The sequence below is a fragment of the Dasypus novemcinctus genome, chromosome 3 (assembly GCF_030445035.2).
Source record: "Dasypus novemcinctus isolate mDasNov1 chromosome 3, mDasNov1.1.hap2, whole genome shotgun sequence".
Taxonomy (NCBI): Eukaryota; Metazoa; Chordata; class Mammalia; order Cingulata; family Dasypodidae; genus Dasypus; species Dasypus novemcinctus.
Window position 1 is genome coordinate 37,220,453 of NC_080675.1, and position 25,826 is coordinate 37,246,278.

The 25,826-nt window shown below is 39.1% G+C and overlaps 1 protein-coding gene across 50 annotated transcripts in view; it reads right to left on the bottom strand.

The window, feature by feature from the left end:
* SIPA1L1 (signal induced proliferation associated 1 like 1) overlaps positions 1 to 25,826 on the bottom strand; it is a 399,857-nt gene that overhangs the window by 69,088 nt on the left and 304,943 nt on the right. For all 50 annotated transcript variants that reach the window (XM_058293142.1, XM_058293172.2, XM_071213827.1 and 47 more), the window contains 4 exons: positions 25,355 to 25,458; positions 22,097 to 22,254; positions 11,484 to 12,054; positions 10,615 to 10,889 (listed from right to left, as the gene is read on the bottom strand). In XM_058293142.1, the coding sequence (XP_058149125.1) occupies positions 10,615 to 10,889; positions 11,484 to 12,054; positions 22,097 to 22,254; positions 25,355 to 25,458 (1,108 nt within the window). The remainder of the gene's footprint in view (positions 1 to 10,614; positions 10,890 to 11,483; positions 12,055 to 22,096; positions 22,255 to 25,354; positions 25,459 to 25,826) is intronic.

Sequence of the window (25,826 nt, forward strand, 5' to 3'; positions counted from 1 at the left end):
TCTTTGTCTGAGCAACTCAGGGCAGAGACCTGATGCTCCACAAGTGTGCTCCACAATGTTTCTTCTGCTGTGTCTTCAGATCTTTTTTTTTTTTTTTGATTTATTGACGTTTATCACTCATACATAAACATACCTAAACAATAAGTGTATAATAATAGTTGTGAACTTACAAAACAAACATATATAACATCATACAGAACTCTCATAACTCACCCTACCACCAATAACTTGCATTGTTGTTAAACCTTTTTAACTAATGATTAAAGAACATTGTCAAAATATTACTACTAAACAAAGTATTTTCCCCCAACAACCCTATTATTATCTTTATATCATTTATATATGAACATACATAAACAATGAAGCATATAGTAAAAGTTGTGAACTTACAAAGCAAACATGCATAACATCATACAGGGGTCCCATACACCAACCCTCCACCAACACCTTGCATTGTCATGAGATGTTTGTTACAAATTATGAAAGAGTATTGTCAAAATCTTACTACTAATCATAGTCCTTATCTTATATTTGGTGTGTTTTTCCCTCAATCCACCCTATTATTACTTTTTAAACATATTTTTTATGACAGAAGTTGCAAACTTATAAAACAAAAATGCACATGTACAGAATTCCCAAACACAGTACATCTTTCACACAGTTGCAAGAATATTATATTATTACTGGTAACCACAGTCCATAGGTCACTCCACCTGTATTTTTCCCATGCTTCTCCACATTCCCAACACCCTGCATAGTAATATACATTTGCTCCAGCTAACAAAGGACACTCTTGCATGTGTACCACCGATGACAATTCTCATCCACTTCTTGGTTTACTGTGCTATCCAGTTCCTAGCTTATTCTCCAGCATTCTGTCAATTGGCATTTACATACCTAGTCTACCATTTTCAGTCACATCCCCATATATAAACTAGCTGTTACTCACTGTGTTACTACCATCCACTCTATACATTTCCACACTTTTACAGTAACGCTAATTAAAACTTCTATATACATTAAACATCAGTAATCCATTCAGTCCTCCTCTTATCTCCTGTAAGAATCCACCACCTACCACTAGGTTTTGAATATATTTTTCAAAAATTTCTTAGAGAAGTTTTATGATTCTTGCTTTTATTTTCAGTTTTTTTTTTTTTTTTTATCAATTTTGAGTTAATTTTTGAATAAGGTGTGTGATAGGGGTCCTATTTCCTTCTTTCAGCTATGGATATCCAATTCTTTCAGCATCATTTGCTGAACAGATTGTTCTGCCCGAGCTGTGTGAGTTTGACTGGCTAGTAAAAAATCATTTGACCATACCTTTGAGGTTCTGTTTCTGAACCAGAAATTTGGGTTCATTGGTCTATTGTGTCTGTCTTTAGGCCTGTACCATGCTGTTTTTACCATTATAGGTAGGTATTATGATTTAAAGTTTGGAGATGAGGGTTCACTTTTCCTTTTTAAGAAGTTTCTGGCTATTCAGGACCCCTTATCCTTCCAACTAAATTTAATGATCATGTTTTCAATTTTTCCTTTAATGCTGGTAGAATGTTTGTCAGGATTGCATTAAATCTGTATATCAATTTGTGTAGAACTGACATCTCAACGATACCCAGTCTTCCCATCAATGAGCATGGGATGTTCTTCCAGTCACTTAGGGCTGTTTTGATTTGTTTAAACATTGAGTTGCAGTTTTCTGAATACAGGTGCTTTACATCATTGGTTAAGTTTATTCCTGACTATTTGAGTTTTATCTGTCATATTTTATTTTCACCACTCTTTTGACACTTTTAGTTAATTTTACTGTTATAATCTTCATTTCTAGACTCTCTTTCAGGCCTTTCTCTCCTGTCTTTTCTTTTTAGGTTCAAGTACACCCTTTAGTATTTCCTGAAAATCTGGTTTCTTGTTTAGAAATTCTCTGTTTCTGTTTATCTCTGAATATTCTAATCTCACCCTCATTTTTTAAAGACAGTCTTGCTGGATATAAGATTCTTGGCTGGAAGTTTTTCTCTTGTAGTATGTTAAATATATCAGACCACTGTTTTCTTGCCTCCATGGTCTCTGGTGCGAAATCAGCACTTAATCTTACTGGGTATCCTTTATGTTATGCATTGCTTTTCTCTTGCTGCTCTCAGAATTCTCTCTTTGTCTTTGGTATTTGACGTTCTGATGAGTATGTGTCTTGGAGTTGGTCTATTCAGATTTTTTCGGTTGGGAGTACGTTGTGCTTCTTGGACAGGGATATCTATGTCCTTTAATAGGGTTGGGAAATTTTCTACCATTATTTCTTCAAATATTCCTTCTGCCCCTTTTCTCTTCTCTTCTACTTCTGGGACACCCGTGACATGTATGTTTGCATGTCTTTTGCTGTCATTTAGTTCCCTGAGACTTTGTTCAATTTTTCCATTCTTTTCTTCATCTGTTCTTTTGTATGTTCACTTTCAGAGGCCATTTCTTCAAGCTCACCAATCCTTTCTTCTGCCTCCTCAAATCCACTATTATATCATTCCAATGTTTTTTAAAGTTCATTTATTGCACTTTCATTCCCATAAGATCTGCTATTTTTCTGTGTATGTTTTCAAATTCTTCTTTGTGCTCATTCAATGTCTTCTTAATATCCTTAATCTCTTTAGCCATCTTATTGAATTTATTAAGGAGATTTGTTTGACCATCTATGATTGTCTCAACTCCTTTATGTCATCTTGAGGCTTATCTTATTCCTTTAACTGGGCCATAGCTTCCTGTTTCTTGGTGTGGATTGTAATTTTTTGTTGTGTCTTGGCATTACTAGAGTATTTATTCTGGGTGCAGTTTTTCTCTTTAGTTTAGGGCTTCTTGCCTTTCTCCCTTGCTCGATGTACAGTAGGAGCCATGCATGTAGTTGGTTCTATAAGCTGTGGAGCTCACGCTGCCCTCAATGTGCCAGGGACCAATGAAGCTTCTCCCAACTTTCTCCTTTGCCAGGGGTAGGGACAGAGCCACAGCTGTGTGGAATAATCCAAGTCATGCAGGCCTAAACTGTAGTTTCCCAGAGAGACTGATGAAGCTTCATATCCCTCTCTCCCCTACCTGGGGCAGGGATGGAGCTGCACATGTGGGCAGCAATCTATGCAGTGCAGGTTCAAGATGACCACAGTTGCCCTGGTGGACTTCTGGTTTTCAATCTATTCCAACCAAAGTTACATGCAGTTATCTGAATGGGCTGATGCAGGGCTCCTCAGCCTCCTCCCTGCCAGAGGCGGGGCTGAAACTTAGGTGTGCTGCAGATTGATCTGCATGAAAGAAACTGGTTCCTGCTGATACTGAGAGTTTCAGTCAGCCCAGCTTCCCTTCAGGCTGGGGGCAGAGTCAAAATGGCAGCTACTGGCCTCTTTCTGACTTGGGCTGGTTCACGCTCACACCCCAGCTGTTCCCAGGGTTATATCTTAGCCAGCCAAGTCTACCAAATCACTAGCCGAAATCGGTGGCCAACCGTCTCCTCCTCCAATTTCTGGGAAATGGAGCTTCCAATTCCAGCCATAGGATTGCTCCTGGGGTGGCTCGTGCTGCCAGAGTAGGATAATCACTGGCCTCCATGGCTTGACTGGTAATTTCCCAGGGAGCCTGGTGCAGGTCTCTGCAGCTTCCTCTCTGCTGGAGGTGGCACTGGTGTCTAGGCTAGAGCTGCAATCTGATCTGGATGGGAAGAAGCCAGTTCCCACCAGCACTATGATTTCAGTAAGCCTCACTTCCCTTCATGCCAGGGGCGGAGTTAAGATGGTGGCTCCCGGCCTCTTTCTGACTTGGGTAGGCTCTAACTTCAGTTGTTCTCAGGATTATACTGTAGCCTACTCAATTTACTCATCAGTAGCTGAAAATGGTGCCCAACAGTCTCTTCCTCCCGTTTTGGAGAAATGGAGCTTTCAATTCCAGCCGCGGAACAGCTCCCAAGGTGGTTTTTGCCTCCAGTGGAAGATGGGTACCGGCCTCCGGGGCGTGGAGCACCCTACTTACAAATCTTCTCTGCAGATGGGCAGTCTGCTCCTTCCATTCCTTCAAGGATGTTGCAGGGTGCTCTTCTGGTCTCTTGGAACGCCCTAACAGGTGTTTCAGCTAGCTCCAGAGAGCTCTGGGTGTTTGCTAACTGCCCTGTGCAGGAGCTGACTCTTCGAGCTCCTTATTCAGCCGCCATCTTGCTCAACAATGTCTTCTTACTTTTTGAATATTGCTGCTCTGGGAGCATGTGCTCAGGAAAAACAAGAGCACCTCATGGTGTTTTTGCCCACTCAGTCTTAGCCCAAGCCTCGAGTGGGTATTTTTTCCCTGGGGTTTCCCTATCACTTCCTCTGACTCCCCAAAAGCGTAACTCAATCTTAATCTGACCCTGTTGCCCAAGGCTCCTCTTTACCCATTGTATACTTTAATGGCAGTGGATTTCACTTTTTCAACCACAACCTTCTGTCAAAAATACATCTTATATTGCTATAGCACAATAAAAATACAGTTAAATTTACACCCTTAGTTTGATACTTTTCATTTCATTATATTGTTATTCCATTTGTTTGTTTAAAACAAACAAAAACATTGGTAAAGCTCCCCCCAAAATTTATACCCTGAGTTATGATCTGCAATTCACAAAATATGCTTTATGACACATCTGACATTACTTTTAACATTTTCTTACGTCATAAACATTCTTTTCTGATACTGGGCTTTGGAATAATTTCAAGTTTTGAGTCTGATACTTCTGACAAAAACAAGCCATTGGAACAATTTTTGTTGCTGTCGTTAATAGGAATATTACCATAGTATGGTTAGAAGTCTTCTACTTTTGACTAAAAATGGCATACTATCTAGCATCCAGCTCTTTGAATATAGAAATATTATGTAAGATTATAGCTTGCCAAAGAAATATTAATAAAAATTTGCAATAATCTGTGGGAAATTTTCTCTCAGCCTTAAAAACAGGACTAGGTTTGCGTCTCCTGATTAATGGTCTGCTTTACCTTGTGAATTCAATGAATCATATCAGCTTTGCCTCTTTCTGCTGGAAGCTAGGAACCAGTATCATTTACTTTATTATACATATTGTGGGGACTAAGTTCTCAGAAATTTTCCTTTAAGTCATGTTCTTCCCCTCCCCCAAATTCCTTTACTGAGTTTGTATTTTGTAGTTCTGTACATGTACCTTAATGTGCTGCTTCAAGTCAATTTTGCATCAAGGCAGAAAATACGTAAATAAATAGTGATATTGATAATGCAAGTCAAATATGTCATTTTCACCTACAGATTCTTTGTTTCTTCTAGCTCAAACACTTTTTTTTTGAAATAGTCTTTTAAGCTCCTAACACTTAATACTAAAACTGACTTAAAAAGACTCCTAAAGTCCAAGACATTATCTTCTCTATTGTCTATTATTTCAGTTATATTACTATTAGCTTAATATATAACTAGAAACTGTCTATTTGATGTTAGCAGAATTCGGTTTGATAAAGCCAAAGAAGCCTAAGGAGGGAGAGAAGACTTATTCCTAGGTATTGAAAAAAGAAGGCACAGAGCTTCCATCATGATTCTCTTCTAGCTAATCAAATGTGCTCTTGAGCAGCTACTGAACCCAGGTCTCATTCTCCCCATAGTTTTATTGGACATGTTGCCCCAAGGATTAAATAAACACCCGGCACATAGTAGGAGCTCAAAAATTTTGCTTTCTTTTTCTCTGTAGCTTCTTTACTTTTAAACATTGTAAATCTGGAAGCAATTCCTAGAGGGGTCTGCTTAATTCTTGAGAACAGGGGAAATGTGCTATTTTGAACTTGTTATTTAAAACCCAGCTTTTTTCCCCCTGTTATTAACTGACTTTTTAAAACTAAAGACTCTCCCATGAGGACATACAGAGCCCTGGGTATTTGTAATTACACACACTCAGGACCCTGAGGGGCAGCTGGGTCTTGGGGAAGCCCATGATACCTCATGCTGGAGCTGTACTACCAGATGCCAAAGGAGGAAGAGTGACTAGTCGAAGAACAGAGTCATCCGTTGCTAGGAAAACAGCAGTGGGAGTGTGAAATGTGGGGGAGAAGAAAAAAATGACAAAAGAGCATTCTCTTATTTTGCTGAAAATTGTAGCTAGGTGTTAATGTTTCAACTGTTCCCTTTGAAATTGTTTCTGAAGAGGGGAGGACAGCAAGGCTTTCAGTCCTTCAAAGGCTTCAGTGGCATCACTGCATGCATGCCCGGAAGGTCTGACAGTGGAACTGATCTAATGAAAGGGGGAGAGTGTGGCTCTCCACACCCTGCCGCTGTGCTGTGCATCCTCTTTCACCTGTTTCCCATCCTACATCCTAATGCTGGTACACAGGAAGGTAGGAAAGGATGGCAACGAGCGCTCCAGAAAACTGGGGGCACTGGGAGATTAAAACAAAGTGCACAGGAAGCATGCTAAGTGAAAGAAACTAGGGAAGCGGACTTGGCCCAGTGGTTAGGGCATCCATCTACCACATGGGAGGTCCGCAGTTCAAACCCCGGGCCTCCTTGACCCGTGTGGAGCTGGCCCATGCGCAGTGCTGATGCGTGCAAGGAGTGCCGTGCCACGCAGGGGTGTCCCCCACTTAGGGGAGCCCCATGCGCAAGGAGTGTGCCCCGTAAGGAGAGCTGCCCAGCATGAAAGAAAGTGCAGCCTGCCCAGGAATGGCACCGCTCACACAGAGAGCTGACACAACAAGATGACGCAACAAAAGACACACAGATTGCCGTGCCGCTGACAACAACAGAAGCGGACACGCAGCAAATAGACACAGAGAACAGACAACTGGGGAAGGGGGGAAGGGGAGAGAAATAAAAAGAAACTGGACAGAAAGTACTACAGTCAGACTCCATCTAATCAAAATGTAAATATAAATAAATTAAAGAGATGGAGCTAGATTAGGAGCTACATATGGCAGGGAAAGGATAGAGACTAAGGGATAGGTTTTTTTGTGTTTGTTTTTATTTTTTGTTGTTTCTTCTTTTCTTTGAAGTGATGAGGGCACAACATTGTAATTATACCAAATGCCATTGAATATATACTTTTGATAAATTAAACGGTTTTTGAATAAAGAAATAATAGGGTGGGTTTGAGGAAAATACAACAAATATAAGATAGGGACAATAGTTAGTAGTAATGTTTTGACAATGCTCTTTCATAGTTTGTAATAAATGTTTCAGAGCAATGCAAGGTATTGGTGGTGGGTGATATATGGGAGACTGGTATGATGCTATGCATCTTGGTTTATTCTTTTTTGTTTTTTTGTTTTGTTTTATTTATTTATATCTACCCCCCCTTGTGGCTTGCTTGCTGTCTGCTGTGTCCATTCACTGTGCGTTCTGTATCTGCTTGCCTCCCTTTGTTGCGCCATCTTGCTGCACCAGCTTTTCGCAGGCGCAGGCTGTCAGCTCTCCATGGGTGCAGGCCAGCGTGCCTTCAAAAGGAGGCCCTGGGACACGAATTCAGAGCCTCCCATATGGTCGATGGGAGCCCAATTGATTGAGCCACAGCGCTTCCCTGCATGTTTGTTAAGTTCACAACTTTTACTATATACTTACTGTTTGTATATGTTCATGAATGAATGATGTACTTCAATAAAATTTTTTAAATGAAAAAAAAACAAAACAAACAAAACATAAAAAAGACAAATGCTTTTCATGCAGTGGTGAGCTGGAGGAGGAGCTGACTGTGCACATGCATCCCAACTCTCCAATCAGTGACATCACGCTGACAGCTTGAAATTGGCTACAGTGGGAGTATTTACAAGATGGAAATCAGCAACCACTACAGAGCAGGGCTCCCTCCCCCAGGGAGCTGGTTTACCAACACATCACTGCTTATGCTGGCCTATGAGAAAGAGTTTTGTGCCCAAACATACAAAGTAGGTTAAGGGCTTAAGCTCTGAAGTCAACCTCACCTAAATTTGCCTAAATAGCTAGATAAGTTCAGGCATTTACTAAAACTTCTGAGTCTCAGTTTCCTCTAAAACAACAATGTAGGGTTGTTGTTATCCAATGTACTAATACATAAAACTGCTCTTTATAGGGCCTGACATATTAACATGAATTATTTTTACCAACACACCACAGGAGGCATATCTGGGTTAGTACTTCATTGTAGATAACAGATATATTTTTTTTAAGGAGGTACTATGGATTGAACCCAGGACCTCATACATGGGAAGCAGGCGCTCAACCCGAGTTATAGCTGTGTCCTAGCACAGATGTACTTTTGAGGCCAGGCCTTCTGACTCATCTTTCTAATAATAACTACTCCTAATTTCAGTGTCAGTCATGTTGCTCCATTTCATCCAACTTACCCAAACTTGTATTTTTGGCCCTCTCCCCGAGACAAATATAGAGGCCTAGCAATAAGGGAGAAAGACCTCTGAGCAGATAAGATGGTGTCAGAAAATCTATGGGCTTCATTTTTTTTTATTTTAAAGATTTTATTTCTTTCTTTCCCCTTTCTCCCTGTTGTCTGCTCTGTGTCCATTCGCTGTATATTCTTCTGTGTTCACTTGCATTATCAGGCAGCACTGGGAAACTGCATCTCTTTTCATTGTGTCATCTTGCTGCGTCAGCTCTCCATGTGTGCGGTGCCACTCCTGGGCAGGCTGCGCTTTTTCACGTGCGGCAGCTCTCCTTGCATGTAGGGCACTCCTACATGGGGGTGCCTTGCATAGCATGGCACTCCTTGAGCACAGCAGCACTGCGCATGGGCCAGCTTCCCATACATGTCAGGAGGCCCTGGGTTTGAACTCTTGATCCTCCATAAGGTAGGTGGATGTTCTTTCAGGTGAGCCACGTCTGCTTCCCTATGGGCTTCATTTTTGAGTAGTCCTTAGATTCGTGTCTATAACTCTGTATTGTGTATAATTAAGGCTGACAATATACAAGGCTTGACTGTCTTCCCATTTACTGTTGGTTGTTTAGCAGGAATAGAGTAGACAATTTGGAGTGACCAAGCACTAGCAGACATATGGGAGGGGTACAGAGAATGCTGAGAGGAAGACCCTGCCTTTCTGATCTCCTTCGAGTCACTCTTAAATCACACAACACAATGATGAACCCAGAAAGGACTCAAGGTTCTTTAGACTTGGTAGACCAAGGCAGGGTATATAGGTAAGGCAGTTTCAAACTATTCCTCTCTCCTCCCCCCTGAAAATAGGTGAAATAAAATATTTTGGTTTTGAGGGAAATCCAGTCATCTGAAAGCACATAATCCTGTGCCATCTACGGGATAAGGAGGACTACAAAATACTATCCCAAGTGCAGTCTGGTCTGTAACCAGTGGTTTGAAGAACAGAAATACATTTTAATTGTCATCATTGCCTTGGCTTTATGAGGCCTAAGAACTTCCAAAGCTTAAAACATACTTCTAGAAAATAATGGGTTCAAAGAAAACTGATAAATTGAAAAAACTAGAAAAAAACAGAATGAACATGCTCAAAGAAGAAAAGAGAGTTGGTTAAATTTGTTCAATCAAGGATCTTTCCCCCCTCCCCCGCAAAGAGACAAGAAAATGAAATGAAATTTTAAACACCCCTGCCGGTTTAGCAGAAGCTGGGAGGGACAGGAGTTCCTGGGCTGTTTGGGAAAAGGTGGGGACCAAGGTGGGAACCAAACTGCCAAAGCAGCATATACAGAACCAGCTCGTGCAAAGCCAATTCCCAGCACGTGCGGGTACAGTTAAGAAAACATTAAGTAAGTCACATTCAGTTCTCTCAGCTGAGATAACAGTAGTCAAAACAATGCTTTGAATATGGAACAGCAATTGGACACGAATGAGATATACAAGAATAAGAGTATCATGGAGGGAAGCAGATTTGGCTCAACTGACAAGAGTGCCCACCTACTACATAGGAGGTCCAGCGTTCAAACCCAAGGTCTCCTGATCCATGTGGTGAGCTGGCCCATGCACAGTGTTGATGCACACAAGGAATGCCGTGCCACACAGGGGTGTTCCCTGAGTAGGGGTGCCCCATGTGCAAAGGAGTATGTCCCACGTGAAAAAAGGGCAGCCTGCCCAGGAGTGGTGCCACACACACAGAGAGCTGACGCAGCAAGATGACACAACAAAAAGAGACAGATTCCTGGTGCGCTGCTGCCAAGAATGCAAGCGAACAAAGAACATACCACGAATGGACAGAGAGAGCAGACATGGGGAGGGGAGGGAGGGGAGATAAATAAAATAAGTATTAAAAAAAAAAAGTGTCATGGAACATAAAACAAAACAATCAACCAGGTAACAGTTTGAGACACTGAGCTCCTTTAATGTTAAGGTTTCAATGTCTCTCAGCTACTGGAACAAGATACTTGGGAAGGTTATTACTACACGTCTTTTATCTGTAACAGCAACTTTATAAAATCTAGAGGCATAAACCCTGGCAATGGTCCAAGGTAGTCATTCTTTACAGCTGCTCTTGCCCCATGGTAAATGGGAGCTGTGTCCTAAGCCAGAGTTTCAATGGATAGGATTTTCTAGCATCACGTGTTATTTACCGCTCATTCAATACCCTACCAACCTCCTCACTAGAAGACACTCTTCATGGCACAAAATTCGTCCCTGGAGTGCCAGGCTCACAGCTGCTGACTCAGACCTACCTCCGTGGGGTACAGTCATCGTGGGGAGGAATGATGACGACCTTCACTGTGACAGATGTTCTCAGGAGATCAATCATCTGCTCATGGCTCAGAGTGGCCACTGCCACTTTGCAGATCTCCACCAGCCTGCTGCCCTGACGCAGCCCTGCCTGCCAGGCATAGCCATAGGGCTCCACGTCAGCCACGATGCCCTCATAGTTGACATGGAAGCCAAGCTGTCCTAGCCCATTCCTCCGCAGAGTCATCTCTACTGATTCACAACCTTTGGTCACAAACTAGACAAGGAAACAAAAAATACCATGGCTTAATGCAATGGGGTATTAAATGGTAGACATGTAACCAGAAAAACACTGCAAGCAGAGTTATGTCTGAATGTCCTACTGTCAGCTGAAGTGCTCTTATTTATCATTCACTGGCCTCTGTTGCATCCAAAAGAGCTCAATGGTTTCCCCAAAGATGCAAGAAAACCTCCAACAGAGACCTTCAGAAGGTTGCTAGAAAAGAGAAACTATATTCTGCTACCCATTTCACCCTTAAGAAAATTCAAGGCAGGAGACGATCAAATGACTTCTTCCAACAACTCGAGCAGCTTGGCTGGTCAGTAACATCAGTCACCAAGGAAGTAGAATTGGGTCACATGCAAACAGATTTCCAAGACACACACACAGTAAATGTGTCTCCCCACTTGTTCTGCTATTTATTTTCTATAAAACGTAAGTGTGAGATAAATTCTTTGTTTCTACACATCAAGGAAATTTTTAGGGAAGCCAATAAAACAGTACAAGCTTCAGTATCTTGGCTCTAGATTGTATTGGAAGCCTTAATTGAAAGGAAAATTGCGTGAAGGTTAGTGGAAGGAAAAGACTCACCTGCAATCTTTTGACAATCTCTTTGATATCCTCATTAATGAAACTCTCTACAGAAATACATTCCCCTCGCTCATAGAAGATTTTGAGGCTGGTGTCAGTTGAAGTCCACCCAATCACATCTCTGCAGGAACAATTGAAAACCACGCTCTTTGTTTCTTGTTCAATGAGGACGATAAACTCATTGGAGATTCCCAAAAGGCAGTCAATTTCCATGGCTTTGTTGTAGTCTTTGGCCCGAATTGCCCACACAATGGCTCCTGTGCTACTGAGCTCAGCTCCTGGATATGGTTTGGACTTCTCCTTCTTCTTTGAGGCCAGAGAAATGAATGGGAACTTGCCAGAAGGATCGATAGGGGTGTTGGTGACATTCTTTTCTGCCAGATCTTTCAGGTATTCCTGGCGGGTCCGAGTTGCCATGGCCCGGAACTTTTCTGATTTATGAGCAGCATTTTCTGCATTAATTACTTTGGCCAAAAGGAAGTCCCTGAATACGTTTGACTTAGGGAAGGTGACCCCTTTGGGGATGGGAGGCCCAAAGGAAGGCACGTCTCTAGACCTGGTGACAGCAACACTAAGAGACAAAGCAAAGGTCAAAGAGAAAGAGACGTGTCAATACTTCTCAGTCTTACAGTATTAAGATAAAAATACACTTTCCCAAAGACAAAGCTATACTTTAGAAACAAAATAAGTGCTCATCATTTACACAAGAAACAATACACATTTCTGCTGAAATGTGGACATGAGGACGATTTTACTTTCAATCATTTGTAAGATTTGTGAAATACAAAATTTTGCTAGACATAAAAATACTCCAAAAGCATAAAATAAAAAACTCTTTTCTTTAGCACATAGTAAATGAAACATAACTCTATGAAAAAAAAACTATAATATTCTGCATAAAAAATAACATTTTAAAGAATCTACTGATTCTTTCCAAGAGGTGATCTAGTCACATAATCTGAGAATAAGCATAGATTTTGTCAGAATACAAATGAGTTCTCCACTTTAGATACAATATCCGTAAGCAGACAGTTCATAATGAAAATATCAAATAGTACATGACATAAAAGGAATGGATTAAAATCTTTTGTAACCCATTGGGTGGACTGGGGGAGAGTGTGGACTACAATGTGGACCACTGGCCATGTGGTGCAGCAGTGTTCCAGAATGTATTCGCCAGGTGCAGTGGACGTGCCACGATGATGGAAGAGGTTGTTGATGTGGGAGGGGTGGGGTGGGTGGAGTGGGGGAGTACATGGGGACCTCATATTTTTTTAATGTAACATTTAAAAGAAAATAAAGAAGAAAAAAACTGCAAAAAAAATTTTTTTAGTAAAATTAAAAAATATTTGTGGGCCTACGTGTGAGCTATTATGCAACCAGGTTAAAAGCAACATTTCAAAATGAAAAATTAGAATTTGAGCAAGTAATAAAATGATGATTTTTTATAGGAATAGCAAGAGTGCTTTAAAATCTTTTTTTTTTTTTTTTTACACAGCTATTCTTCCGTCTAAACTCTCTCCTTTTGGTATTTGACTCTGACAGTTTGTGAGAAAAATATTTTCCTTTATGCATTACTTTAAGCAGGCTGATTTCAAAGAGCCTGCTCTGGTCATTTCTTCTCCATGGAGATATATTACTAAAAATGGGTACAAGGAAAGGACCATACAAAATCTGTAAAACCCTATTATTTTTAATCTCAAAAGGAAAAAAAAATAAAGTTTTCCCTAAAACAACAGAAGTTAAATGGAAATGGAGAAGTTGTGTATTATTATGTTCTAAGATCTTATTTGAGAGCCTCAGTGAAGTTTGCCTGTCTTAGCTGAGATGGCTGGAAACGATTCTAACACATCAAAAAGTCTTCTTTCCAAATTATCTTCTAATGTAAAAGTGAACCAGTTATGCAATTGTACAAAGTATTAAGGAAGCACTGCAAAATCTATTTCCTCATTTATCTCCTCTCTGAAATCCTAGAATATTAAGGACATCATCAGAGAGTGGGCATCTTTCAAATTAAATCATGAAACTCTTCAAAGATTGCTTGGTTTGTTTTGCAATAATTTTTATTTATTTTCAGAAAGGTTTATTTTGAGATATTTGGCTTTGCTTTTCAAAAAATAAAGGATTATTTCTTGTGAAATTAGGGTAAATAAAAGGCAGCAACCTCAGGATACAAATTCTGTTCTTAGTGAAATGGACATCTGCACTGTCCATGTAGAAGATGCCATGGAGTATTTTTTGGTTTTCACAAGTTTATTAAAAAAAAAAAAAAAAAAAGAATGACAGTAGTTCACTTCATGACAAAGAGAAGTGGCAGGTAACATTCCATTTTCTAACCTGAGAAGAGAATTCACAGAAACCTTCGTATACATTACAGCCTAATTATACCAGTATTAGGGAGGTAATTTTTCTTTTCTACTGTGAAATGTCTGGCTTCAATGCTGACAGCTGTATAATTTTAATTTGATCATGTTATTATTACTTTTAAAAATCAAGCCAAAGATGCCAAAATCCAGATTTGCTAGGTTTTCTAAAAGAACTATGAGGAATCAGAAACACTTAATATCATTCACTTTAAAATTGACAATTTCTTCTCCTCTTGCTAATTTCACTTGGAATCATTATTCTTTCTCAAGAAACAGATGTGGTTTTATTTTAAATAAGGAGGGAAAATGCTTAGCAGGAGGTGTGAATGTGAGCACTGTCCATCTACTTCCCTCAAACTCACTGGCTTTCTACAGATCTATTTATTAACTGACAGGACTTTAGACAAATGTACTGAAAACTCACCAATAATTAGAATGAATTGTTAGGCAAAGAACTAAATCCTTAACATGTAATTATCAATGACTCACCATGGTAGGGAGATAAATGATACAGACACTAAAATCAGCTTTGCATCATTTAGAAATAGAATCCTTACAGAAGAAGATGTGGAAGATGCTACCCTAGGATGTTCTTTTCAAATAAATGGCTGTGTTTTGGGTAAATGCTAACTTTCAAGGTTTCCTACAAAGTTAAAAGGTCATTAATTTAGATGCCACAAATTCTGAACTTGAAAATAGAGCCTGGTTTTAGAGAAATGGAAGGAATATTTTTGCCTCCATAAGAAAATAATCTTTTCTAGAATTTCAATGTGCTATTACTGGGATACTTAAGATGTATTCATTATAAATGGTTCTTGCTATTTTAAATGGCAAATTCCAAAGGCCTCTGCTTGGCCACAATTATGTTAGCCTAGTTTGCAATCTTGTATCTTCTTAGAAACAATACATTCTTTAAAATTACAGCCATGTCTCATTTACCTGTTTAGGAGTGGGTTGTTCTACTGGTCATCTCGGAGGCTGAAAAAGTTATGCAAAGTCAGAAGTGGAAGGGGCCCTGGAGAAGTCAGGACTCCTCAAACTCAGTTTCACCAAAAGTGCTCTACGCAATGTACTCTATGCACTATGCTAGTGCTGGGGATCAAGCACGAGCACTTACTGGGCTCAGCCCTCCAGTAGCTCAAAGTCCAATGGGAGCTCCCTCAGAGTCCTTAGGGGCAGCGCATAGGAAAGCCACTTCCTCTTGTCCTGAAAGATTAGGGGAGCTTTCCCGGAGACAATGAAGGCAAGAATTCATCAGATAAAGGAGGTGGGATATGTGTAAGAAGAGGCATTCCAGCCCAGAGAGCAGCATGCATTCCGCGCAGGTACAGAGCAGGGAATGTTCTGGAGAGCTGTTAGTAGCTCCACAAGGCTGAAGAGTGAGGTAGGGTGGGCCTGTGGGACAGTAAGAGAGGCTGGTGGAGGCTGAGATAGGTCAACCCTGAAGTGCCCCACACAGTTGGCTAGGTTAGGGAGCCTGGACTTTAAAGGGGGTTTGAGCAGGGAGTGACATAATCATATTTTTGCTTTAGAAAGGTTAGCTGCATTAGACAATGGGGATGCTGATTAATTTTGACTTGGATAGATGGCCTGAAAGAAATTTCCACTACTTGACCCACTTTAATTTTTTTCTTTCCTAGTTGAAGCTTAGACATTTATTTATTTTTACTCAAGAGAAGAGAAAAGGAAGGACACAGGTTTTTAATGTGAACACACATTACCTGCCTACACTAGATACTTTACTTAAGACATCTTAAGTAGATGTCAAACAACCTTCTACCACACAGCAAGGGAGATTTAAGATCTGAGAGGTTTAACAATCTGGTCTGATTCCAAGTGCTTTCTGCACTACTTCATACTAACTCCTTTCAACATTTATTACATTTTAACCACTGAGTATGGAAATCTTTCCAAAAGGCGTAACATATATTTCTACCTTCCTAAACACAGTATTGACTACAATTTAACACTTTCGGAGACGAGTAATATGTATTTGAAGCTTCCTAAACATAGATAGTACTGACTATAACAAATATTTGTTTTTAAGACTTGGGGTTATTACAACAACCACTTATAACTACACTAGTTTAGAAACTAAAAAAAAAAAAATTTTAAGATTTTTATTTCTCTCCCCTTCCCCCCCACCCCCAATTGTCTGTTCTCTGTGTCCATTTGCTGCGTGTTCTTCTTTGTTCGCTTCTGTTGTTGTCAGCTGCATGGGAATCTGTGTCTCTTTTTGTCGCGTTATCTTGCTGTGTCAGCTCTCCGTGTGTGCGGCGCCATTCTTGGGCAGGCTGCACTTTCTTTCGTACTGCGCAGCTCTCCTTACGGGGCGCACTCCTTGCGTGTGGGGCTCCCCTACGTGGGGGACACCCCTGCATGGCACGGCACTCCTTGCACGCATCAGCACTACGTGTGGGCCAGCTCCATACAGGACAAGGAGGCCCAGGGTTTGAACCGCAGACCTCCCAAGTGGCAGACGGACGCCCTATCCATTGGGCCAAGTCTACTTCCCTAAAAATATTTTTTTCATATCATGAAGTATTGAGTCAATGTTCCAATTTCCAATTGTTTAAGATGTCCAGATATCTTTTCATCTGAATTAGGATTCAAGTAAGGAGCATACATTGTGATTGATTAGTTTATTTAAACAATATTTTAGGTCTAAAAAGTCCCCTCCATCTTTCTCACTCTCTCTCTTATTTCTTGTGATTTATTTGTTGAAGAAATTGGATCATTTATTTTACACATTTTGCTGACAAAAAACATGTTCCTCTGTGTCTCTGTCTTCCATATTTCCTATAAATTGGCTTGTCTAGAAACTTGATCAGATTCATGTTCAATTTTTTTGGATTGGGGAAGCAAGACTAATTCACAGGTGGAGTTCTGTTCTTTCCTTATGAGTGCATGCATTGATCTCTTTTTATGATGTTTGCAGTCTTTGATGATCAATACCTAGATTAATTCATTAATGTTGAAAAATCATGATATATTACATTGTTTTTATAAATGAGGCCCTCACAGTGAAGGACATTTATTTAGTTGTCTTCCCCCAAACCAAATGACCCCAGGCTGCTATGCTTATCAAATTTTTATCTTTTATGTTAGTTTTTCAGCATTTTCCCTGTCAGTAATCACTTATTAATATTTTCAGTATATGCTTGCCACTAACAGCTTTGTCATCCTTTTTATTTGTAGCTTTTAATCTGCTCTATCAACTGCGACCAGATAAATAAACTTGTAATTATAGAAATAAAATAATAGAGACTGGAGAGCTCTCACCAGTTATGTACATAAGCTTTAGCACATAGACTTAGAGACTGAGCTCTGAATTCTTGGCTATGTACTGACTATTCAAGGTTAACTGGCCTCTGTAATTAGTCTGGAATAGCTGGATTTTTCTTATACAAACTTTACATCCCACAAGAAGGTATGACACAACATTATTTCTTGGTTTCATCTGGGGATCCAATAGAATGTAAAATCTAGGAGGATAGTGATCTTCTGTTCTTCATCTGTTATATCCCCAGGGCCTAGAACAGTACCTAAAACATATATGTTGAGTGCTGGATAAAGAATGGTTGGGAAAAAAAGTGGATAACAATAATCGTCTCCAAATTGGTCTCTTTGTATACAAATTATCTTACATGTTGATGCTGGAAAAATTTTCCTAAAACTGTATTTATATGGTGTTACTTCAATGGCCTAGCATTCCAAGGCCTCCTCTACCTAATTATCTTGCATACAGTACTTACTTGTACTTTTCATCTTTATACCTGACTCTATTTCTGTACTTATCATTGCCCATTCCTAGAATTAGTTCTATTTTTCCCATTGAATTCCATCCCTCTGTCCTTTAAACACATACCAAATCTCATTGTTCTCACTTAAATATTCCATATAACCTCAGCCAATATTGAATCTATACTTCTCCTCACTCTTATAGCAAAAAGCTTCTTCAAGAAAACAACTTGTACACTTGCCACACAGTTCAGGCATCAATTAGTTCAGAACACAAATATGAGTTCTCACAATGGATAAAGTTTGGAACAAGGGTTTTAAATGATGAAAAACATCTAATTACTCTAGCTATATCATTTGGGCATAAAGTTAAATTAGACATACAAAGTTAGTATCAATAACTGCATCTCTAAACTCCCTCCACTTAAGTACCCCTAATGGAAGAGGCCTACAATAAATTTACATCCCTAACAGTTTGGGGAGTATTTGGGGGGTATGAAAAAAAACTCAGGGGTGAAAGTCCTAGATTGATAAAAAACTTTCCTAGATTGATAAAAAACTTTCCATTCAGATTCAATAATAATTTGTTTTCATGAGAAAATAAGCTGTTCTACAACCTCTCACCCAAGATGAGGCACCTTATTTATTCTGTGCCTTCAAACACCTCCTGACATCGCCACGTACCTCAGGGGACAAGCCCATCTGAGAAGGACACAGAATAATTAATGATACTTAAACTTCAGGATAGGAAACGATCACTACACTTCATTTTCTTGTGATTTCTTTAGTGATATTACACACTGGTATGTTCTCTTCAATTTTAAAAGGCCAAAATTCACAGTTTATAAAGCAGTCTTCAGAAAGGCTTGGCAACTAGGAAAGTCCAGAGTAGTCCACATGTTTTGAGCAGGAGTGCTTGGTGTCCTACTGTAAAGACACCTGTGCCACATGGTAGGGTTGAAAATAGGGGCCCCCCCAGGCAACAGGTGAGAAAACAAGAGAGAAACAACAAAAATCATGTATTTCAGGGACGGAGGGTGGTAAGAACAAAACAGGTATCACCTCCTTATTTGGCAAAGTCTTGAAGAAGGCTAAGACACCTTTCCTCCTTCCTTATCAATCTCCTCAGACTTGGACTATCCAATATGGTGGTCACTGGCCACATCTGTGGCTCTTGAGCACTTGAAAGGTAACTAGTGTGACAATAAGGAATAAACAATTATATTAAACTATATTAAATTTAAAAAATCAGTAATTCAGTTATGGGACCATTTTAAAAAAATATATGTTTGGAGAACAATTTAGGTATCTACCTTTTCAACTGAAATTTTGATGAAATATAAATCAAATATATCCAAGGGAAATTTAGTATCCTAATTGAGGTATACAGTAAGCCTAAAATGCACTTAAGGTGTCAAAGACAGTATAAAAAAATGTAAAATATCTCATTGGTAATTTTAAATGTTGATTATAGGCTGAAATGAGGATATCTGGACATATTGGATAAATAAAATATATTACTGGGTTAAAGAAAATAAGGCATACTTCGTTTATTGCACTTTGCAGACACTGCATTTTTTTTTACAAACTGAATGTCTGTGGCAACCCTGTGTGCAGCAAGTCAATCAGTGCCATTTTTTCCCAAGTATGTGCTTATCCTTCACGTCTCTGTGGTATATTTTAATTAAGGTATGTACATAGTTTTTCAGATATAACCTTATTGCATATTTAACAGACTACAGTATAGTGTAAACATTACTTTTATATGCACTGGGAAACCAAAAAATTTGTTAAGACTCTCTTTATTGAAGTGATCTGTAACTGAATCCACGTTATCTCTGAGGTATTCCTATTTATCTTTATTTTTTAAAAACTGATTATTAGAAAAAACTTAATAACATATGTGACGTGTTGTATTTCTATTGGGCAGCACTGATTTAGACAGAAGCTTGAAGAGTCTCTCTTTAAAGGAAACTGCACAGCATACCACCTCTCAAATTTCCTAGTGCCTCTTCAAAAAGGGTTTAGCTTTCTATCTATAAAGTAGGATGAAATCCTTTGCATAAATCCAATAAATAGCACGTTTCAGTTGTTTAGGGAATATTTTCTAAATGCAAATCGTTATTCACCCCAATTAGAGTCAGAAGTTTTATGCTTATTCTTTCATTCTATACCTAACCAAAATAGCTTTCAAAGGCTACATCCTTGAGAAGAGGTTTCAGATCTAGGGATCTAGGTTTCCACTGTTAGGGTTTCTGTCCCAAGACAGGAAACTGACCTCTCTGGTCCTGAGCTTTCCTATGGGTTTGGCACCCAAGAAGCTCTTGAATAGTTGTATGTCAGGAGCAAGGGCTGCAAAGCCCCGGCTTCCCAAGGCATATGAGCAGGCAGCACAGCAGAGAAGCGAAGGGACTGGGCTCTACAATCAGAATTAAGCATCTGAATATAAACTCTGCGCATTACTAGTCAGTAGACCTTGGGTCAGTTACCTGACCTCTTGTGTTTAATTTCCTCCTCTGAAAATAGGGATATAACAGTACCTAGCTCACAGGTTTTAAAGATTAAATGAGGGAAGTGGACTTGGCTCAATGGTTAGGGTGTCTGCCTACCACACGGGAGGGCCACGGTTTAAACCCAGGGTCTCCCTGGCCCTTGATGAGCTGGCCCACACGCAGTGTTGATGCGTGCAGGGAGTGCCTTGCCACGCGGGGGTGTCCTGATGCGGCAAGATGAGGCAACAACAACAACAAAGGAGACGCAGATTTCCAGTGCCGCTGACAAGGATACGGGCAGACATGGAGAACACACAGCAAAATGGACAAAGAGTACAGACAACTGGGGGGAGGGGGGAGGGAGAGAAATAAATAAAAAATAAATCTTAAAAAAAAAAAAAGATTAAATGAGGTAACACATGAAGGGTGCCTAGAATACTGCTGGACTTACAATAAGAGATCAACAAAAGCAGCTATTGGGATGTAGCACATGGATGGTGGCAGCCAGAACAGGAGCAGTAGTCCAAAGTAACCATTAGTTGTTTTGCTCCCTGAACTACGTTTATTATTAACTTGCATTACCCTTAGTGTTATGACATCTGTGGATCTCACAACCTAAAACCAGTCTGTGTTGGTCATTTTCTGTGTCAGTAGCTATGTTACTTCAAAAATAGATATCCATGGGGAGTAGATGTAGCTCAGGTGGTTGAGTGTCTGCTTCCCATGTTTGAGGTCCCAGGCTGGAACCCTGGAACCTCCTAAAATCAAAATGAACAAACGAAAAAACCAATACTCAATGGGACATGAATGGACTCAGCAGTTGAGCACCTGCTTCCCATGTATGAGGTCCTGGGTTCAATCCCTGATACTTCCTAAAAAATAAAATAAAATAAATATCCAAAATTAACAAAACCTAACCTTCCAAATTTTAGGGATGGAAAGACATGCTAAAATTTCCTATTTTGAAAGGATTCATATTAGAAGGATCTTTGGCGGCAGACTTGGCCCAGTGGTTAGGGTGTCTGTCCACCACATGGGAGGTCTGCAGTTCAAAACCCGGGCCTCCTTGACCCATGTGGAGCTGGCCCATAAGCATTGCTGATGCTCACAAGGAGTGCTGTGCCACGCAGGGGTGTCCCATGCTCAAGGAGTGCGCCCCGTTAGGAGAGCCACCCAGGGCGAAAGAAAGTGCAGCCCGCCCAGAAATGGTGCTGCACACATGGAGAGCTGACACAACAAGGTGACGCAACAAAAAAAAAAGAAACACAGATTCCCGTGCTGCTGACAACAACAGAAGTGGACAAAGAAGACACAGCAAATAGACACAGAGAACAGACAACCGGGGTGGTGGGGGAGGGGAGAGAAATAAATAAATATTTTTTTAAAAAAAAGGATATTTAAAATGCTAAAATATCCTTACATATGCTCTTGACTATAGGCTATTATCAACCTAGAATCATACAAGCCCATCCTCTTCAACATCCAATCTCTCCAGTACTCCTGCCAAGATCTCTACAGAAAGATTGGTGAATTCTGACACTCATAAGAATAGGTCAACAGGTGACACTGGAACAATTTCTCCACCAATGCTAAATCAGGTAGAAAAATGCCTCTAAAAGCAGCCAGAAATATGAGAGTGAATTTAGCGAAGGCTTCAGGCTTTTTAAATAGTTGAAAAATGAATTTCTCTATTTATGATGACCATTCCTCTCTGCTCCTGCTGTACCAAAAGCAAAACATAATTAACAGTATGAGTAATGAGTTGGTAACCAGATGGTATGGATGAGGAAGACCCTAAGGGGGAGGTGCAAATGGAGATGGCAGGCATCTAATCAACATGCCTGCAAAACATCAATGCCATCAGGTTACGTCATTGTGTGAATGTTGCCACCCGTGTACACAGTTTAAAGACAAAGTTAAATGGTAAAGGACTTCCCACTGCCACTTGAAGGAAAAAGCAGAGAGCTGGATGGGTCAGCCAGTGTTCATATAGCCACTGCGGTAGCACCAATACCTGTAACACACACTGTCAGTGCAGGGGCTATGAACCCGGACAATGACGAAAACATGCTGAAAGTGCGAACGGATGTTTTTTGGGCTGAATGGCTGTGCTCCCGGTTCTTGGAAAACTATTGTTACGATATCATTTCCAATGTGCCGCTTGCGTAGGAGCTAAAAGAAAAAAAAAATAAACAACATAAATGATAAAGTTCTACTTCCCCCACCCACAATTCCCTCATGTAACTAATTTCAAAACATTCATTACTAATCAGTGCACAATAGGGTTATTTTCAATTTTTATCCTGTCTTATTCCCTCCATGGAATAATATGGAAATGAATATTCTAAAATTTGCATAAAATATACAGCCCATTCAAACGGATCTAACCAATATCTGGCATATTACACCAAGCTCCAGCATCTCCAAATCTTCAGTTTCCATAACAACAGTTTTGTTCCATTTTCACATAAGGAAGAAACTGGCCATAGGGAAGATTTTTAGAGATAAGTACAGCTCAAGTAATTACAGTGCAATTTATGTTCTGGTTTAATTGGCTTCATTTAAAGAAAATGTGGCTAAGGCATTTTCAGATATACTTTTCTGTGGCACCAGCTGGTAATGTAAGAATTAATAACATTCCAGAATGTTGTAATAATTAAAAAACAGGTTAAATTTCAGGATACCTTCTTTAATTATAGTAAAGCTACCTAAGTAGACCTCCTGCTATTTTACATTAATGGTATTTTGGGTTGGTGGCCCACAAATTCAGGCACCCCAAAATCATCCTAGCTTACTGTCATTTCAGAAGGCATTTATTAGATGGATTAAGTCAATAGCAGAGAGAAAAACTGAACAAAATTTTTATTTCTCATATTTATTACATGGAAATTTTTAAAGAAAGAAGACTCAATACAGGATATTTACCTAAACTATCCACTAGAACTGGTTTTGCGTTTATAAAGTTTTGTTGTTTTTCTAAACTACTCAGTAACATTACGGTAAGCAAATTACACACTAGTAAAATCCAAGGATCTAGTGTTGGTTGCCATCAGGGAAAAACAAAAGCTTTTAAGATTAGGGTTGAGAATTAGGAGTTAGAATGTTAAGGAAATGTACTTTTTCCCCCTCCCTTTCATTTTTCAAAAATTTATGCCTCAGCCCCCCCCCCACCTTAGTTTGTGCTTGCTGTCTACTCTGTTCAGTTTCCTTTTAGGAGGCACCAGAACCAAACCTGGGACCTTCCATGTGGGAGGAAGAAGGCACCCAATCACTTGATCTACCTCTGCTCCTGGGAAATATACTTTTAATCTTAGGAATTTTATTAAGCATCCCAAATTCAAATTCCAAACAGGAGTTTTACTTCATTTCTAAATAGTATAACAGATGCTATTGAAATGAAGGTTGGTCTGTACTGATTACTATTTAGAATATACCAATAAAGATGAAACATCTAATCAAGTTGTAGGACACAGTGAAAACAAACACTATTTGTCTATTATATGTTCATGCAGATGTCATTGTTTTTTCCTGTAATACCATTCTTTCTTAAAATATGGTTTAATATGTAACATTAATGTCTTATGAAAGGACGCAAATAGAAAAAAATGCCTCTACCCATTTTACACTACATATAATTTAAAAAGTATTTAAAAACAAATTCCTGAGGAGTGGGTATAACTCCCATGTACAAGGTCCCAGGTTCAATGCCTGGTAGCTCTTTAAAAAACAACAACAACAAAAACAACGACAAAACTCCTACAAAAGATTTAAAAGATACTTCTCTCAGTATTTTCTAAGTATAAAGTAATCTACATAGAAAATAATTAGGTGATCAGCTAGAGAATGAAAATGTCTTAATATGTAGCAGTATCAACTATTCTCATTCTGATTTAGTACTATAACATTTTTGCCTGACTTGGACCGTCAAATTAAATAATTTAGATATCTATCCATTTAACTGCCACCTTGCTGTCCAGCCCTTCAAACCATTTAAATAGAAAAAAAACAATCTATTTTCTTTACTAAGTTTTTTACCTCCACAAATCTCACCTCTGAGTGATCAAGTAGAATAAGCCTTTATGTCCATTTTAAAGATCACAGTTTAACATTCTTGTTAAAAATTTTGTTTATACTGACTGTTCAGAGTAAGAAGTTTAGTATATTTTACTAGCATGTTATTTTTCTCTCAGAGAAATCTAGAACTTGGAATATGCATAAAACAAATCTTAAACATAGTTCAGATGAAGGAATTTATCTTTAGACAGGTTTATTTCAAAGTTATAGCTTATTCATGGTTTTGCTTCATATTTATGATTACTTTGGTAATCATCGAAGGCAGAATTTTGCTACCTAGTTTTGTGATTTAATCAAACCTAAAGTGATGAAGTGTTAGATCAGTGTTTGGTTAAATTCTGTGAAAGAGGATGTGATTCATTCTGCAGCTGGTCTGTGTTATGTTAATAAAACAATTGACAATAACAAAATTTATATCCATTTTTAGGTCAGAAGTAAAACAAGGCTGCTCATGTTTACAACAGCTATTGAAAAGAGAGTTTGTTAGCTCTCTGGTTCTTGTCAGTTTCAGTTTCATATCATTTATTTTGAAATATATATTTTAAACAACTACCACGTAGTCTAAAACGATACTGTCAGCTTCCATTTTGCTCTGTAACAATCTGTCACTTATTAGTTTCTGCACTTTACTATTTCACTCTAATGGGCATTGAGTTTTTAGATCTTTTTAAAAGAAACTCTGCATGAGATATATACGTGATTTTTATGTATGTTCCTTGCTATCTCCTAATGAACACAATATTCTGAGATATCATTGATATATGATTTCTCTCCAAGTTAGTATAGCAAACCTCTTTTGAAATATGAACTCAAACATCAGTACTTTCCTGCTTTTTTGACCATGGCCTCTTGAGATGAAACTTCACCCACACACATATGTTCTTTGCAACTCTGCAGTCTTCTAATCACCATGATTTCAACTTGTTCTTTTCATATTTCATGAAAACCTCAATCTCCATGGGTGAAAAGCAAATGATTAATTCACAAAGCCACCCAGCTGGCTATTAACCTAGGATTTGTGTCTCTTCATTTGTTTTCAGCTCATTTGCTATTCCTTACTTCTACAAAATATAAAGCTTCCTGCTGCTGTGACAGGTGCAAAGTTAAATTCTGGTTTAAGATTTTACAAATTTGCCACTTAGGTTTCTGGAGGAAAAGAAACAAGGACTAAAACACAGATAAGACAAGTATCTCTTACCTGTTGCTTATTGTTAGGTGTGTACGGAAGCATGGTAGAAACATGGAACATAATTTCATAGTCTTTGTATGTTGTGTACAGAGAATGGGTTCCAGTGGAGTCAGCTTCAGTAAACAATCAAACAAACAAAATTGATGAGAGGATTATAAAAATAGATCAAGTAACTTATTTAAGAGGAAGGTCTCAACAAAGAGGCAATGGTTAAGGACATGAAGATCCTGGACAAAATCTGGCACAGATAGTTCTGACCCTTTTATGTACACTCCCTGTTTCCCCCTCCCCCTGGCAGGTTGGTGAAACCTATGGACATCTTCTCAGAATATTCTTAAAAACATAAAATAAAATACATAAGATTTCAACAGGAACTAATTATATTAAAATTACAGTTATCAAAATAGTATATAATAGTATAAGATTTACATAAGATTTAGCAGTGGGTCTAATAACTACTATAACTTTGAAGCTGTAAAAT